Source organism: Nerophis lumbriciformis, linkage group LG10 (genome assembly GCF_033978685.3).
Source record: "Nerophis lumbriciformis linkage group LG10, RoL_Nlum_v2.1, whole genome shotgun sequence".
NCBI classification, from domain to species: domain Eukaryota; kingdom Metazoa; phylum Chordata; class Actinopteri; order Syngnathiformes; family Syngnathidae; genus Nerophis; species Nerophis lumbriciformis.
In genome coordinates, this window is record NC_084557.2 from 28,263,580 (window position 1) to 28,280,331 (window position 16,752).

General features: G+C 40.8%; 2 protein-coding genes across 5 annotated transcripts in view; one reads left to right on the plus strand and one right to left on the minus strand.

The window, feature by feature from the left end:
• Positions 1–7,977, plus strand: part of plekhg7 (pleckstrin homology domain containing, family G (with RhoGef domain) member 7) — a 53,025-nt gene extending 45,048 nt beyond the window's left edge. For all 3 annotated transcript variants that reach the window (XM_061969923.1, XM_061969922.2, XM_061969925.2), the window contains exons 16-17: positions 2–99; positions 7,683–7,977. In XM_061969923.1, coding sequence (XP_061825907.1) covers positions 2–99; positions 7,683–7,793 — 209 coding nt within the window. In that variant the 3' untranslated portion in view covers positions 7,794–7,977. The remainder of the gene's footprint in view (position 1; positions 100–7,682) is intronic.
• Positions 7,978–9,347: 1,370 nt separating this feature from the next.
• eea1 (early endosome antigen 1) overlaps positions 9,348–16,752 on the minus strand; it is a 36,190-nt gene continuing 28,785 nt past the window's right edge. For both annotated transcript variants that reach the window (XM_072913931.1, XM_072913930.1), the window contains 3 exons: positions 13,526–13,646; positions 11,175–11,273; positions 9,348–11,028 (listed from right to left, as the gene is read on the minus strand). In XM_072913931.1, the coding sequence (XP_072770032.1) occupies positions 10,906–11,028; positions 11,175–11,273; positions 13,526–13,646 (343 nt within the window). In that variant the 3' untranslated portion in view covers positions 9,348–10,905. The remainder of the gene's footprint in view (positions 11,029–11,174; positions 11,274–13,525; positions 13,647–16,752) is intronic.

Consider the following 16,752-nt stretch of genomic DNA (forward strand, 5'->3'; position numbering starts at 1 on the left):
GCGTCAGGGCTTCCTCATTCCTTCATAATAATGCACCGGAACCGCTACCAGCAGTGCATCGGTGCTTTCATCCTACAGGCTAGCTCAGAGGCTTCCAAGGTAAATTATGACAATACAATAATACATGTCACGGGATATCTCCGTATGTTGTAAAGTTTTACCCAAAGAGTTTTGCGTGAGTGTTCCATTGTCGCCTGCCATTGTAGTCAATAAGCTCATTCTTTTTCTCTGTCGTCTTGTTGTGGGGCAGACTGGCTCGTACATGCACATGCATCCTCTGCTGTTGTCATTTCTAATATAAAGTAGCGTATAGTTCTAACTTATATCTGTCAGTAGACTCAATATGGAAGTGCTAAAAACTACAACATGGCTGACGGGGAGAAGAAGTAGTCAGGTAAATAAGACCGTCCACAAAACGGCGCATGCTGAAGAGACTGTCAGAAAGCAGCTTGAAGTTGCTCTGTAAAACATATTCTATGCACAGTTTTGACCAAAGAACCACCATGACATGTTATGTAGACTACAAGGAAGTGTTTTAAACGCAGAAAAAAATCATTATATGACCCGTTTAAGTCCTGTCTTTAAATCCACTTATTTTTGGGCTTTTAACTCTGCATGAGTCGTGTGTTCTTCAGTTTCTTTTATTTATTGATTTGAATCATTTGTATTGATTTGTTTTTACTAGGCCTGGGCGATATGGCCTACAAATGAAATCTCTGCTTTTCCTATTTTCTTGCTCTACATTTTGAAGAAACCATTGAATCCAAATGACAAAGATAATTCAAAAAATGCTTTTTGTTTATTTGATCAAAAACTACTAGATTGAAATGACACAGCATACACTAGAACTTACTCTTAGCAAAATTCTAAATTTGAATAATGTTCTTATACTTTTTAATTAAATAATTTTCAATGAATTAAATTAAGAGCTTCCTCTGGGAAACAATACTTTTGACTTGAATAAAATAATCAACAAGAATGTAGCATCGGACACTGCATGCAAATAAATAATAATCTCCAACATTGAGCTCAATGAAGTGAAGTCTTAATACTTTTGTCTTGAATAAAGTACTTCTGTACATAAAAATGTAGTGTTATACAGGTAAAAGCCAGTAAATTAGAATATTTTGAAAAACTTGATTTATTTCAGTAATTGCATTCAAAAGGTGTAACTTGTACATTATATTTATTCATTGCACACAGACTGATGCATTCAAATGTTTATTTCATTTAATTTTGATGATTTGAAGTGGCAACAAATGAAAATCCAAAATTCCGTGTGTCACAAAATTAGAATATTACTTAAGGCTAATACAAAAAAGGGATTTTTAGAAATGTTGGCCAACTGAAAAGTATGAAAATGAAAAATATGAGCATGTACAATACTCAATACTTGGTTGGAGCTCCTTTTGCCTCAATTAGTGCGTTAATGCGGCGTGGCATGGAGTCGATGAGTTTCTGGCACTGCTCAGGTGTTATGAGAGCCCAGGTTGCTCTGATAGTGGCCTTCAACTCTTCTGCGTTTTTGGGTCTGGCATTCTGCATCTTCCTTTTCACAATACCCCACAGATTTTCTATGGGGCTAAGGTCAGGGGAGTTGGCGGGCCAATTTAGAACAGAAATACCATGGTCCGTAAACCAGGCACGGGTAGATTCTGCGCTGTGTGCAGGCGCCAAGTCCTGTTGGAACTTGAAATCTCCATCTCCATAGAGCAGGTCAGCAGCAGGAAGCATTAAGTGCTCTAAAACTTGCTGGTAGACGGCTGCGTTGACCCTGGATCTCAGGAAACAGAGTGGACCGACACCAGCAGATGACATGGCACCCCAAACCATCACCCAACCATGCAAATTTTGCATTTCCTTTGGAAATCGAGGTCCCAGAGTCTGGAGGAAGACAGGAGAGGCACAGGATCCACGTTGCCTGAAGTCTAGTGTAAAGTTTCTACCATCAGTGATGGTTTGGGGTGCCATGTCATCTGCTGGTGTCGGTCCACTCTGTTTCCTGAGATCCAGGGTCAACGCAGCCGTCTACCAGCAAGTTTTAGAGCACTTCATGCTTCCTGCTGCTGACCTGCTCTATGGAGATGGAGATTTCAAGTTCCAACAGGACTTGGCGCCTGCACACAGCGCAAAATCTACCCGTGCCTGGTTTACGGACCATGGTATTTCTGTTCTAAATTGGCCCGCCAACTCCCCTGACCTTAGCCCCATAGAAAATCTGTGGGGTATTGTGAAAAGGAAGATGCAGAATGCCAGACCCAAAAACGCAGAAGAGTTGAAGGCCACTATCAGAGCAACCTGGGCTCTCATAACACCTGAGCAGTGCCAGAAACTCATCGACTCCATGCCAAGCCGCATTAACGCAGTAATTGAGGCAAAAGGAGCTCCAACCAAGTATTGAGTATTGTACATGCTCATATTTTTCATTTTCATACTTTTCAGTTGGCCAACATTTCTAAAAATCCCTTTTTTGTATTAGCCTTAAGTAATATTCTAATTTTGTGACACAAGGAATTTTGGATTTTCATTTGTTGCCACTTCAAATCATCAAAATTAAATGAAATAAACATTTGAATGCATCAGTCTGTGTGCAATGAATAAATATAATGTACAAGTTACACCTTTTGAATGCAATTACTGAAATAAATCAAGTTTTTCAAAATATTCTAATTTACTGGCTTTTACCTGTACATTGCATACAAACAAATAATCAAGTCAAACATTGAGAGGACTATAGTTTTAATTAGTGGATAAAGAGAGGCGTTTTCATTCACACATCTTGGCGGTGTGCAGAGCGATTGCTTTAGAGATTGCTCTGTGCACTGTGCTGCATCATACATACCTGCTGCATCATACATACCTGGTGTAAATGATTCCATCCATCCATCCATTTTCTACCGCTTATTCCCTTTGGGGTCGCGGGGGGCGCTGGAGCCTATCTCAGCTACAATCGGGCGGAAGGCGGGGTACACCCTGGACAAGTCGCCACCTCATCGCAGGGCCAACACAGATAGACAGACAACATTCGCACTCACATTCACACACTAGGGCCAATTTAGTGTTGCCAATCAACTTATCCCCAGGTGCATGTCTTTGGAGGTGGGAGGAAGCCGGAGTACCCGGAGGGAACCCACGCAGTCACGGGGAGAACATGCAAACTCCACACAGAAAGATCCCGAGCCCGGGATTGAACCCAAGACTACTCAGGACCTTCGTATTGTGAGGCAGATGCACTAACCCCTCTTCCACCGTGCTGCCGTAAATGATTCCACCACACCATAATAAATGAAAATAACATAACATAACAGTAAGTTGATTTTTAGCCAGTAGTTTGTTTGTTGTTGCAGTATTGTTAGACTCAAAAACAGTTGTAATTCCCACACTCGACTGGAGGCTTCGGTTTAGGATGCAGGAATAAGTTTGTTGTCTTTTTTAAACAAACTTTGTGAATGTTGTCTGTCTATATGTGTTGGCCCTGCGATGAGGTGGCGACCTGTCCAGGGTGTACCCCGCCTTCTCCCCCGTGTGCAGCTGGGGTAGGCTCCAGCACCCCCCGCGACCCTATAAGAGACAAGCGGTAGAAAATGGATGGATGGATGCAGCGTGCAGTCACTTGTTCCACACCTGTTTCCGCAAAACCAAAGTACTAACAACACTTTTATTTTCTGTGGAACAAAAGTCTCGCGCTCCTTAGCGTTAGCATAAGCTATGTTTTGCTAGTGCCACTAAGGAATTAGGGGTACAGCGCAAACTACGGATGCTCCTGAGGGGCAAAAAGTATGCAGTAGCAATAGGAGAAAAAAATATTTGTTTTATTTGTTAACTCGTCCGCAACAAAAAACTCAAATATATCAATAAAATCGATATATTGCCCAGGCCTATTTTTACATAATGACAGTGTTTTTATTTACCGTATTTTCCGCACTATAAGGCGCACCGGGTTATAAGGCGCACCTTCAATGAATGGCTTATTTTAAAACTTTGTTCATATATAAGGCGCATCGCATTATAAGGCGCATAGAATAGATGCTACAGTAGAGGCTGGGGTTACTTTATGCATCCCGTAGTTGCGAGATCTGTTGTGGCTCAATATTGGTCCATATATAAGGCACACCGGATTATAGTGGTTAGAGTGTCCGCGCTGAGATTGGTAGGTTGTGAGTTCAAACCCCTGCCGAGTCATACCAAAGACTATAAAAATGGGAGCCATTACCTCCCTGCTTGGCACTCAGCATCAAGGGTTGGAATCGGGGGTTAAATCACCAAAAATGATTCCCGGGCGCGGCCACCATGGGGTGATCAAGGGTGATGGGTCAAATGCAGAGAATAATTTCGCCACACCTAGTGTGTGTGTGTGACAATCATTGGTACTTTGACTTTGACTATAAGGCGCACTGTCAGCTTTTGAGAAAATTGGAGGTTTTTAGGTGCGCCTTATAGTGCGGAAAATACGGTACTTCATTATTTATCTATTATTATTTTAAATGCTTTTAATTTAGTATTTTTCTATTGTTTTATAATGTGTAGTACATGTGTAGACACAATGTGTTTGTTAATAGTGCTATATAAATAAAGTGGATTTGGATTTTTAAAATAGCTGTCATTGACTGTATATTCTATCATAACATGACTGCAACTTGTTAGTTGCTTCTCTGTAGTGTACGTACATGCACTCCTTGCACGTATGTGTGGACGAGACAGGGTGAGTAGAAAGCCTGAACAAACTAATTCCTTGTGTCGATGAGCAAATTGTATTAAACATAATACATAGTCATTGTGACAAATATAGACATTTAAAAACAGTATATGTTGTGCTAAACCACTAGTGGAAACATAAGCTAGCCGGTGGAGTTCTTTTTACATTTTTTATTTAAAACATGTAGCCGTGATCAAGTTGCCAACGTCCCCTTTAACTTATTAGTAGTGCCATTACTCTTTTAAATGAGATTAATCACACTTGTGATGGTTGAGTAATCCCAGTAAATAACTTGCATGATTTCATCCATCCATCCATTTTCTACCGCTTGTCCCTATTGGGGTCGCGGGGGGTGCTGGAGCCTATCTTAGCTGCATTCGAGCGGAAGGCGGTGTACACCCTGGACAAGTCGCCCCCTCATCACAGGGCCAACACAGATAGACAGACAACATTCACACTCACATTCACACACTAGGGCCAATTTAGTGTTGCCAATCAACCTATCCCCAAATGCAATTTTAGTGACAGAATGTCTTGTGAAACATTTTTGAAATGTTTTACTTAAATAAACGTCATTTATTTGTTCAAAATAGTTTTGTCTTGAGTTAAGTTGGGGTTTATTTTGGAGTCTAACTCCTCACTCATCTTTGCAGCAGTGCAGTGATTTTCAAACTCTGCGGGCTCCATCTAGTAGTCCATCCATTTTCTACCGCTTATTCCCTTCGGGGTCGCGGGGGGTGCTGGAGCCTATCTCAGCTACAATCGGGCGGAAGGCGGAGTACACCCTGGACAAGTCGCCACCTCATCACAGGGCCAACACAGATAGACAGACAACATTCACACTCACATTCACACACTAGGGCCAATTTAGTGTTGCCAATCAACCTATCCCCAAATGCAATTTTAGTGACAGAATGTCTTATGAAACATTTTTGAAATGTTTTACTTAAATAAACGTCATTTATTTGTTCAAAATAGTTTTGTCTTGAGTTAAGTTGGGGTTTATTTTGGAGTCTAACTCCTCACTCATCTTTGCACCAGTGCAGTGATTTTCAAACTCTGCGGGCTCCATCTAGTAGTCCGCCAAATCATTTGATTAAAGTACAGCGTTTTCCATCCATCCATTTTCTACCACTTGTCCCTCTTGGGGTCCTGGAGCCTATCCCAGCTGCACTCGGAAGGAACACCCTGGATAAGTCACCAACACAGATAGACAGACAACATTCACACTCATATTCACACATTTTCCTATATTCAAACACAGTGTTACTGTTCAAACTTTGTTTAATGTTATAGTGGCCATAAATGTTAATTATTGTAGCGTTGGACAGGTTGATAATAGTCTTAAGTTGAAGATGTTAAGAAAAGCTTATTCTCTGGGGACTGCGTGGCGAAGTTGGGAGAGTGGCCGTGCCAGCAATCTGAGGGTTCCTGGTTCAATCCCCACCTTCTACCATCCTAGTCACGTCCGTTGTGTCCTTGAGCAAGACACTTCACCCTTGCTCCTGATGGGCCTGGTTAGCGCTGTGCATGGCAGCTCCCGCCATCAGTGTGTGTATGTGTGTGTGTGAATGTGGAAAATAGTGTCAAAGTGCTTTGAGTTCCTTAAAAAGGTAGAAAAGCGCTATACAAGTACGACGCATTTACCATTTACCATCACTCTGTATGATCAATTTTAATGATCATGTTGAACACACTCCTATACAAGTGAATGAATCTGCATACTTAGTCAACAGCCACACATGTCACACTAAGGGTGGCCTTATAAACAACGCCAACACTGTCATAAACATGTGCCATATAGTGAAACCACACTAAACAACAATGACAAACACATTTCAGGAGACTAATTGCACCTAGAATTCCCTGCAGCACCAACTCTTCCGAGACGCTACAATATACTTACTAAATAAAACCTCTGCTATGTTTTTAATGAATACTTGGGCCTACTACGCTACTTTAGTTTAATATTGGTCAGCATGGTGTTACTTGGAGAGCCAAGTTTTTTCTGAGGTGGTATTTTTCTGAAAAAAATTTGAGAACCAATGTTCTAGTGTATGCATTACCATGAATTGATTTAAGTGGACCCCGACTTAAACAAGTTGAAAAACGTATTCGGGTGTTACCATTTAGTGGTCAATTGTACGGAATATGTACTGTACTGTGCAATCTACTAATAAAAGTTTCAATCAATCAATCAATCAATGGGGCGGCATGGCGTAGTGGGTAGAGCAACCGTGCCAGAAACCTGAGGGTTGCAGGTTCGCTCCCCGCCTCTTACCATCCAAAAAATCGCTGCCGTTGTGTCCTTGGGCGGGACACTTCACCCTTTTCCCCCGGTGCCACTCACACCGGTGAATTGAATGATGAATGATAGGTGGTGGTCGGAGGGGCCTTTGGCGCAAATTGCAGCCACGCTTCCGTCAGTCTACCCCAGGGCAGCTGTGGCTATGAAAGTAGCTTACCACCACCAGGTGTGAATGAATGATGGGTTCTACATGTAAAGCGACTTTGGGTACTTAGAAAAGCGCTATATAAATCCCAGTTATTATTATGAATTGATTAAAGTGGAAAAACCTATGCGGGTTTTGATTGATTGAAACTTTTATTAGTAGATTGCACAGTACACTACAATTGACCACTAAATGGTAACACCCGAATAAGTTTTTCAACTTGTTTAATTCGGGGTCCACGTTAATCAATTCATGGTGTTACCATTTAGTGGTCAATTGTACGGAATCTACTAATAAAAGTTTAAATCAATCAAAGCATTGTCCGTGTAACAGTCTACACCTCTCAGGTAACACGTAAAGGTAAAGGAGAATGTGTGCTCCAAGGTGAATTGCGTGGATTATTTGCATTCATGCGATCATTTTGTGTAATTATTCGCAGCAGTTAATGCATTAAATTTGACAGCCCTACTTCAAAGTCCAATACTTGGGCATAAACCCGGTCCTTATCAATGATACTTGCCTTTGTTTTGCAGAGAGTCTGGATTTCCAAGATCGAGGACGCCGTGTCGACTCTGCTGAAGCTGGACTCTCAGCAGCTTCGAGCCAACAGCGCCCCACTGTGGTTGGAGTCTTCACAGATCTGAGCCGTCCTCCTACACGAGTGTGGGGAAAGCCTTAACCGTCCACAGGTCTCGCCAATGACTCCACTAGCACTATCTCCTCGTACACGACACGCGGAGTGGTCATTGAAGGGCTCTGCTACTCCTCTAGTGCACTATAAACGTTTCAATCAATCAATATTAAAGATCTGCTCATTTAGGACAAAAATGGTCGTGGATGTTTCTTCTTGCTATGCTTTGTGGATCTGACTTTCTGCAACAGTTCGCTTACAAACATTGAACCTGTAATAAGGCTGCCAACACATTCTGGCTAAAGTTTCTATATTTATAACAGTCACGTGACTTTAGTTCTGCTTTACAAATAGCAATGCAAAAACGTCCACTAAATCTCAGCATTTAGTGGGGAGAGGGGGTGCTGGAGCCTATCCCAGCTGGCGGGGTACACCCTGGACAAGTCGCCACCTCATCGCAGGACCAACACAGACAACATTCACACACTCGGGACTAGGGATGTCCGATAATGGCTTTTTGCCGATATCCGATATTGTCCAAGTCTTAATGACCGATACCGATATCAACCGACACCGATATATACAGTCGTGGAATTAACACATTATGCCTTATTTGGACAACCAGGTATGGTCCTTTTTAAAAATAATAATAAAATAAGATGAATAAATTAAAAACATTTTCTTGAATAAAAAAATAAAACAATATAAAAACAGTTCCACTGAAACTAGTAATTAATGAAAATGAGTAAAATTAACTGTTAAAGGTTAGTACTATTAGTGGACCAGCAGCACGCACAATCATGTGTGCTTACGGACTGTATCCCTTGCAGACTGTATTGATATATATTGATATATAATGTAGGAACCAGAATATTAATAACAGAAAGAATGGATGGATGGATGGATGGAAAGAAACAACCCTTTTGTGTAAATGAGTGTAAATGGGGGAGGGAGGTTTTTTTGGGTTGGTGCACTAATTGTAAGTGTATCTTGTGTTTTGTATGTTGATTTAATTAAAAAAAATACAATTAAAAAAAAAACAAACAAAAAAAAAACGATATCGATAATAAAAAAGAAACGATACCGATAATTTCCGATATTACATTTTAAAGCATTTATCGGACGTCACTACTCGGGACCATTTAGTAATGTTACCACAAACACTTCAATGAGCAAATGTGATCCCATTATCAATTTTCTACCACTTGTCCCTTTCGGGGTCGCGGGGGGTGCTGGAGCCTATCCCAGCTGCATTCGGACGGCAGGCACGGTACACCCTGGACAAGTCGCCACCTCATCGCAGGGCCACCACAGATAGACAACATTCACATTCACACACTAGGGACCATTTAGTGTTGCCAATCAACCTATCCCCAGGTGCATGTCTTTGGAGGTGGGAGGAAGCCTAAGAGCTGTCACGGGGATAACATGCAAACTCCACACAGAAAGAACCCGAGCTCAGGGATCGAACCCGGCACCTTCGTATTGTGAGGCACATGCACTAGCCCCCGTTGCATTAATTCCTGTGATATTTGCATATTGCAAAAAAGTCATAGCACAAAACGTGTAAACATACTGAATGTTTTATTTAGTTTGTAGTGATAAATTAGAAAATGGACCGATTCAAGTGAGCATGGATGACATGTACATAACATAACAGTGCATGAAGGCACACACCGAATAGGACCACTGCCAGCATGACACTACTTTATGCCAGTTATCGTGCACAATAGTGGACACAAACCAAAAAGAACATTCGGTGACATGTGGTTTGTGCATGCTGTAAAAAAAAAAAAAAAAAGTACAACTGATGTGAATGTGTTACATCCTTTTATCTTGTTAAAACATGTCAATGTAATTATGTCATCCATGTTATTCTATGCATCTAATATTGTTGGAATCTGTACAACCTCAGTGGTCCTACTGTACATGAGAAGGTGGACTCTGGATGTGTCTTTTACTGCCAATCTGAGGTAGACATAAATAATACGAGAGGGTTTGTGAAGCTGAGATGGACATTCTTTAGTAATTGTTTTTCTTTTTTTATTGTTCCAGCCTGCTTCAGTGCTTAAACGACAGCACTAAGGAAGAAGTGACTAAAAACAATATTTGACTGCAGTCATAAATTATATAAACAAGTTGCATGACAGACAAGTGAAAATAATCACTGCACCTGAAGGCAGCACTGACGTTCTGAATGGCAAGTGGTCTTACAATGTGCATCAAGACGGTAGGCCAACATTAAACACACACACCTATATACACACACACAACCAATTATTGCTATAAAGCACAACACACACACACGATCCGGCAGTAGTGAATGAGATTTTACCAAGCAGCAGAAAATGAATCCACATGCAGGCACATTTAATGACTGCATTACCAGTTTAAAAAAACACTACCTTCTGGAAAAAAATGAATGCACAGAAACAGAGAAAAGAAAAAGGTCATACATGCTGTAAATGGATTAAAGATGTGGATTTGAAGGAAAACATCTGATAAAATACTGAAACATGAAATGTTGCTTTCCTGTTGAGACATTCTTTGGTCACGATGTACAATAATTGTCAAATGTTTTGTATATTCAGTCTGCCGGCCAAAGCAAGATGCAGCAAGTGATCTGACGTCAGCGTTAGATGTTTTATGATAATTCAAGAAAACAAGTGTTAACATTTCTCTCCAAATTCAACAGTTAGTTCTCCAGTAGTGAGACGCGGTCGTCCTAAAATAAGAGACGTGACTAAATAGTTAGTTGTGTTTACATTTGCGGGGCAGCTGTGTTTGCCAAGCCTTTGACAAAGTACAACAGCAAACGAAAAGCTCTTAAAGCCGAGGGAGGTGTTTTCTTTTCTCTGTCGCCACCTTGTGGCAGTTCACAGGATGAGCAAAGGCACAAAAACATAGAATCCCAGCTGCTCCCACGTGACTCGTGACGTTGGTGATTTTCTTTCTCACGCCTGTTCTTCTCTGTGAAAGTTCACACACGTTCCAGGCCACAGCAGGAAGTCACATGTGAGTGGGAGTGGACACACTTTAGTCCTCTTATAGTGCACGTTTGATGGGAGAAGGACAGGTGGCGGCCTTTTCAGACGGGGGAGGGAGGGAGGGCAAGAAGGGCCAAGTCAACCATGGAGCTCCTCAAAGCACGTCTCACACACCCGAACTGGTTTCTTCCAGGACGGCGTCAGGGCGTTTCTTGACGAACACTCGGCGCAGAAAATGTTTCCGCAGTGTCTGCAGTGATGCTGCATGAAGACAAACTGTGTTATTTTACAGGGAAGACACAATGTCTCTATTGGAAGTTATTAAATGATGTTAGTTGTATGATGTGTGCAGGACAGGTGTGACCAACATGATCCAAACAGTATAGAAGAAAGAATGTCGTCCTTACCCTCCTGACTGTGACACTGAAGCCTTTTCCGCACGCCATGCAGTTCTGCACCTCGTTATCCTCAGTCCACTTCCGGGTCAGACTCTGGGACTGCTTAATCTAAATAAACAAACAGTCTCATTAAGATATGTAGACTTGTACCAGCAGTGTGTGTGTTCTTGTATTTCTACCCTTCTTGAGACATCAACAAGGAAAAGTAGCTTCCATATGAGGACCGGTGAACAAGTTAGGACCGAAATCATGGTCCCAATAAGGAAAACCATTGCATCTAATAGAGAATGTTTCAGTTGCACCCCAGGTGGTGAAATGTATCAAAATTAGGGTGGTCCCAAAAAAGGAGGGATTTTTCAAATTGACTGTGTCGGTTTTAAAAGTGCTCCCCCTCTGGTCAACATATGAAATAACAAGTGTGTGTAAAAAAATTTAAGTGCTCCCCCTCTGGGCAACACATGTAATAACAAGTGTGTGTAACAAAATGAAATGCGCCCCCATTGGCCAAAATTAATTTAAAAAACTAAATAAATTTGTATGTAAAGACATACTGTCATAATTTAAAGTAAATAATGAAGATTGAAAACCAATTACAAACACTTTTTTTTTTTAACTAAAAGCAGTCTTTTTCTCACAATGTGGTCAACATATGAAATAACAAGTGAGTGTAAACATTTGAAGTGCTCCCCCTCTGGCCAACATATGTAATAACAAGTGTGTGTAAGAAATGTGATTGCGCCCCCTTTGGCCAAAATTTATTAAAAACATTATATCAAATATGTATATAGAGACATACTGTAATAACTTGAAGTAAATAATCAAGGTTAAAAACCAATTACACACAAAAAATTCAAAAGATAAATAAATAAATTAAAAGCAGTCATTTTCTCACAAAGTGTTGACTTTTTTCTTATAAAATTGGGAAACATTTCTCATATTCTTTCTGTTTCTGTAATACTGCAATATTTTCTTGTAAAATTATTACTTTATGTAAAATGATCACTTTTTAATGCAAAATGGTGATATTTGTCATATAAAATTCTGCCTTTTATCTAGAGATGTCCGATAATGGCTTTTTTTGCCAATATCCGATAGTGTCCAACTCTTAATTACCGATACCAATATCAACCGATACCAATATATACAGTCATGGAATTAACACATTATTATGACTAATTTTATTGTGATGCCCCGCTGGATGCATTTAACAATGTAACAAGGTTTTCCAAAATAAATCAACTCAAGTTATGGAAAAAAATGCCAACATGGCACTGCCATATTTATTATTGAAGTCACAAAGTGCATTATTTTTGTTAACATGCCTCAAAACAGCAGCTTGGAATTTGGGACATGCTCTCCCAGAGAGAGCATGAGGAGGTTCTAGCGTCTCAGAAGAGTTAGTGCTGCAGGGGGTTCTGGGTATTTGTTCTGTTGTGTTTATGTTGTGTTACGGTGCGGATGTTCTCCCAAAATGTGTTTGTCATTCTTGTTTGGTGTGGGTTCACAGTGTGGCACATATTTGTAACAGTGTTAAAGTTGTTTATAAGGCCACCCTCAGTATGACCTGTATGGCTGTTGACCAAGTATGCATTGCATTCACTTGTGTGTGTGAAAAGCCGCAGATATTATGTGATTGGGCCGGCACGCATAGGCAGTGCCTTTAAGGTTAATTGGCGCTCTGTACTTCTCCCTACGTCCGTGTACACAGTGGCGTATTAAAAAGTCATACATTTTACTTTTTGAAACTGATACCGATAATTTTGAAACAGGTACCGATAATTTCCGAAATTACATTTTAAAGCATTTATCGGCCGATAAATTATCGGACATCTCTACTTTTATCCCAATATTGACATTTTTTGTTGTTCTTGTAAAATTGTGACATTTTTTGAGTAAAATTCCGATTATTATAATAATGCCAACATTTTAAAGTTTTCTTACAAAATTGTGACTTTATCATAAAATTGCATAAATCATTAGCTTTTCTTGTAAAATTGCGACTGTTATTGAGTAAAATTCCAACTTTTATCATAATATTGCACCAAAGTTCAGTTTTTCTTGTAAAATTTTGCCTTTCGTTGAGTAAAATTATGACTTTTATTATAATACTGCTAAAATTCTAAGTTTTTCTTGTGAAATTGTGACCTTTTTCTTGTGAAATTCCAACTCATTTTTCACAACAAGCTTTTTTATATTTGCATAGTATGTATATATATCATTAATGTTGTAAATAAAAATCTTTATATATCTAGAAAGGGTGGTCCTAAAGAGGTAGGCATTTTTCGGAGGTCTCAAGAAGATGAAAAATAAAATAATGTGTGTTTGTGTGTGTCTACTGTGTGCAAGGTTCTGTCGCTGACCTGCAGAGACTGGTTCTCTCGGCCCAGCTCCTGCATGGCTGCCGTCGTGTCGTCCAGCTTCCGCCTCATTTCTAGCACCTTGGCCTGCAGCTTCTCCATCTCGCCTTCGCCCGTCACACACCTTTATTGCAAACGCACACAAGATTGTTTACACAATTTATGTCCACGTTGACTAAGGAGTGCAACCTCAAGTTACCAAGTTAATTGGTGCTTGAACAGGGTTCGTAAATAGAAAAGTTTGTTTGTTGAAACAAATTTCTCCCTAAGAAACAATGTAAACATGAATAATGGGTTCCAATAATGAGCGTCGACAACGCTGTGGATACTTCCTGAGAATTGTCCAATGATTTCTTTAGACTCATATTAGGCTAGCAAAACTAGAAAATGTTGTAAGAAGGCTAAAACATTTAAACGGCACACACAGTATCTAACTGCTGACTGGATGAGCACCATAGATCTATCAACCCGCCCATAATGGATGTGCTGCCGGCCACAAAATAAGTGCATTAAATGTTGGTACACAGAGATCAGGGCCCTCATGTAACAAGCTTGCAGATACACAAAAACCCGCCGTACGCCCTTTTTCACGGCAAAGGTGAGATGTATCAAGACTGACGACGTGTGGTGGATCACAGCAACTCCATAGCTGGCCTACGCACTTTTCCACAGGCTGTGGAACCTTCAGCAACACACAGACTGATTGATGTGCCCATCAGAGACATAAGAACAAATACTTGTGCCATTTGGGCTCTGCAACATTTAATTAAAAAAAAAAAGTTCAAAGGTTTGAGGCAAGGACACAAATAAATGTTTTCGCTAATGCATTTAATGCTTGTTATTAATTTTTTTATATTTGTGAGGACATTTATTCATTTAATCCTGGCGATCATTTTGCCACCCATTCCTAATGAAGCCTTAGCTTGACGCTCCTCTACATTGTCCTGCTCCGCTTGCTGCGGCAACAACAAACCAAACTCCAGACGCTCCTCTTCGTTTTGTATCGTTTACTTGTCAACTTAATCCTTCAAAAACGTAAAGCAATAACCATGTGGGAACAAATGAATGGAACAATAAAGCGAGTTTGTTACAGTAAGAAAGAGTAAGAAAAAGTAAGAGAAAGGTCAAAAAACTGTGTGGCTCAATTCCCCCATACCTGACTGCCATTACCCACAATACATTGTGTCCAAAACCATCTTACCACACAGATCCTTCCGCCATATGTGCAATTAAACAGTTACATCATCAAATGAATTAGACAAATATAATAATTACAAATAAAGTGTACCTTATAATTATTCTAAGCATGTAATATATACATTTTTGTATTATTTAAATAAGTAAATAGTACCCTTTTGGCTGAATAAACATAAAGCACCTTCCATAAAATGTAAATGAACTTAAACAGCATTTAGGCCCCTACATTACCGGCCCCTAATTGTTATCAAAGTCCTTGAAACAATTACTTAAACGTGTTGAAACAAATTCAAGGTGCCTAAATAGCCTTAATACTTCTCAAAGAAGCTTGTGGTCCTTTGCCCCATTCAACTCGAGGTCTTTGCTTCGTCGCCATACTTTAATTATCTTCTGCTTCTTGAAGAAGACATAGCTTTGTAATAGGGCGACGAAGCTCGTTAGTCTTACCGTATTTTCCGCACTATAAGGCGCACCGGATTATTAGCCGCACCTTCAATGAATTACATATTTCATAACTTTGTCCACCAATAAGCCGCCCCGGATTATAAGCCGCGCCTACGCTGCGCTAAAGGGAATGTCAAAAAAACAGTCAGATAGTTCAGTCAAACTTTAATAATATATTGAAAACCAGCGTTCTAACAACTCTGTCCCAAAATGTACGCAAATGTGCAATCACAAACATAGTAAAATTCAAAATGGTGTAGAGCAATAGCAACATAATGTTGCTCGAACGTTAATGTCACAACACACAAAATAAACATAGCGCTCACTTTCTGAAGTTATTCTTCATTCGTAAATCCTTCGAATTCTTCGTCTTCGGTGTCCGAATTGAAAAGTTGCGCAAGCGTGGGATCCAAAATGGCCGGTTCCGTCTCGTCGAAGTCATCGGAGTCAGTGTCGCTGTTGTTGTCCAGTAGTTCTGTGAATCCTGCCTTCCGGAAAGCTCGGACCACAGTTGTGACCGAAATATCTGCCCAGGCATTTACGATCCACTGGCAAATGTTGGCGTATGTCGTCCGGCGCTGTCTGCCCGTCTTAGTGAAGGTGTGTTCGCCTTCGGTCATCCATTGTTCCCACGCCGTTCGCAGTCGTGATTTGAATGCCCTGTTGACACCAATATCCAGCGGTTGGAGTTCTTTGGTTAATCCACCCGGAATGACGGCGAGTGTTGTATTTGTGTGCTTCACTTGTTTTTTGACACCATCTGTGATGTGGGCGCGCATAGAGTCGTATATCAACATGGACGGAGCTGTGTGAAAAAAGCCACCCGGCCTCTTCGCGTAAACTTCCCTTAACCACTCGCTCATCTTTTCTTCATCCATCCATCCCTTCGAGTTAGCTTTTATGATGACGCCGGCTGGAAAGGTCTCTTTTGGCAAGGTCTTCCTTTTGAATATCACCATGGGTGGAAGTTAGCATGGCAAGCTAGAACCACAGTGAAGGATGACTTCTCATTCCCTGTGGTGCGAATATTCACCGTACGTGCTCCCGTTCCACAGTGCGGTTCACAGGAATATCAGTTGCTGTGAAATACGGTAGTAATCCGTGTGCGGATGGAGAGATTGCGTCTTTTTATGAACCGGATCCTTGTCGCTTAGTAGGAGCCATTTTGTGGTCTTTACAGATGTAAACAGGAAATGAAACGTACGGTGATATCCGCGCGTTTTTTCTTCTTCTTCCGGGGGCGGGTGGTTGCTTACAGTAGAAGAAGAAGCGCTTCCTGTTCTATGGGGGCGGGTGCTTTCCTTGGCGGTTGCTTGCGTAGAAGAAGAAGCGCTTCCTGTTCTACCGGGAAAAAAGATGGCGGCTGTTTACCGAAGTTGCGAGATCGAAACTTTATGAAAATGAATCGTAATAAAGCGCACCGGGTTATAAGGCGCACTGTCAGCTTTTGAGAAAATTTGTGGTTTTTAGGTGCGCCTTATAGTGCGGAAAATACGGTAGTTCTTTTTTCCTTCAGCTCTTTCAGCAGATCTTTGAGTTTTAGAAACCAGGCTACAGCACGCTTCAATGCTGTCCAAGAAGAATAATGG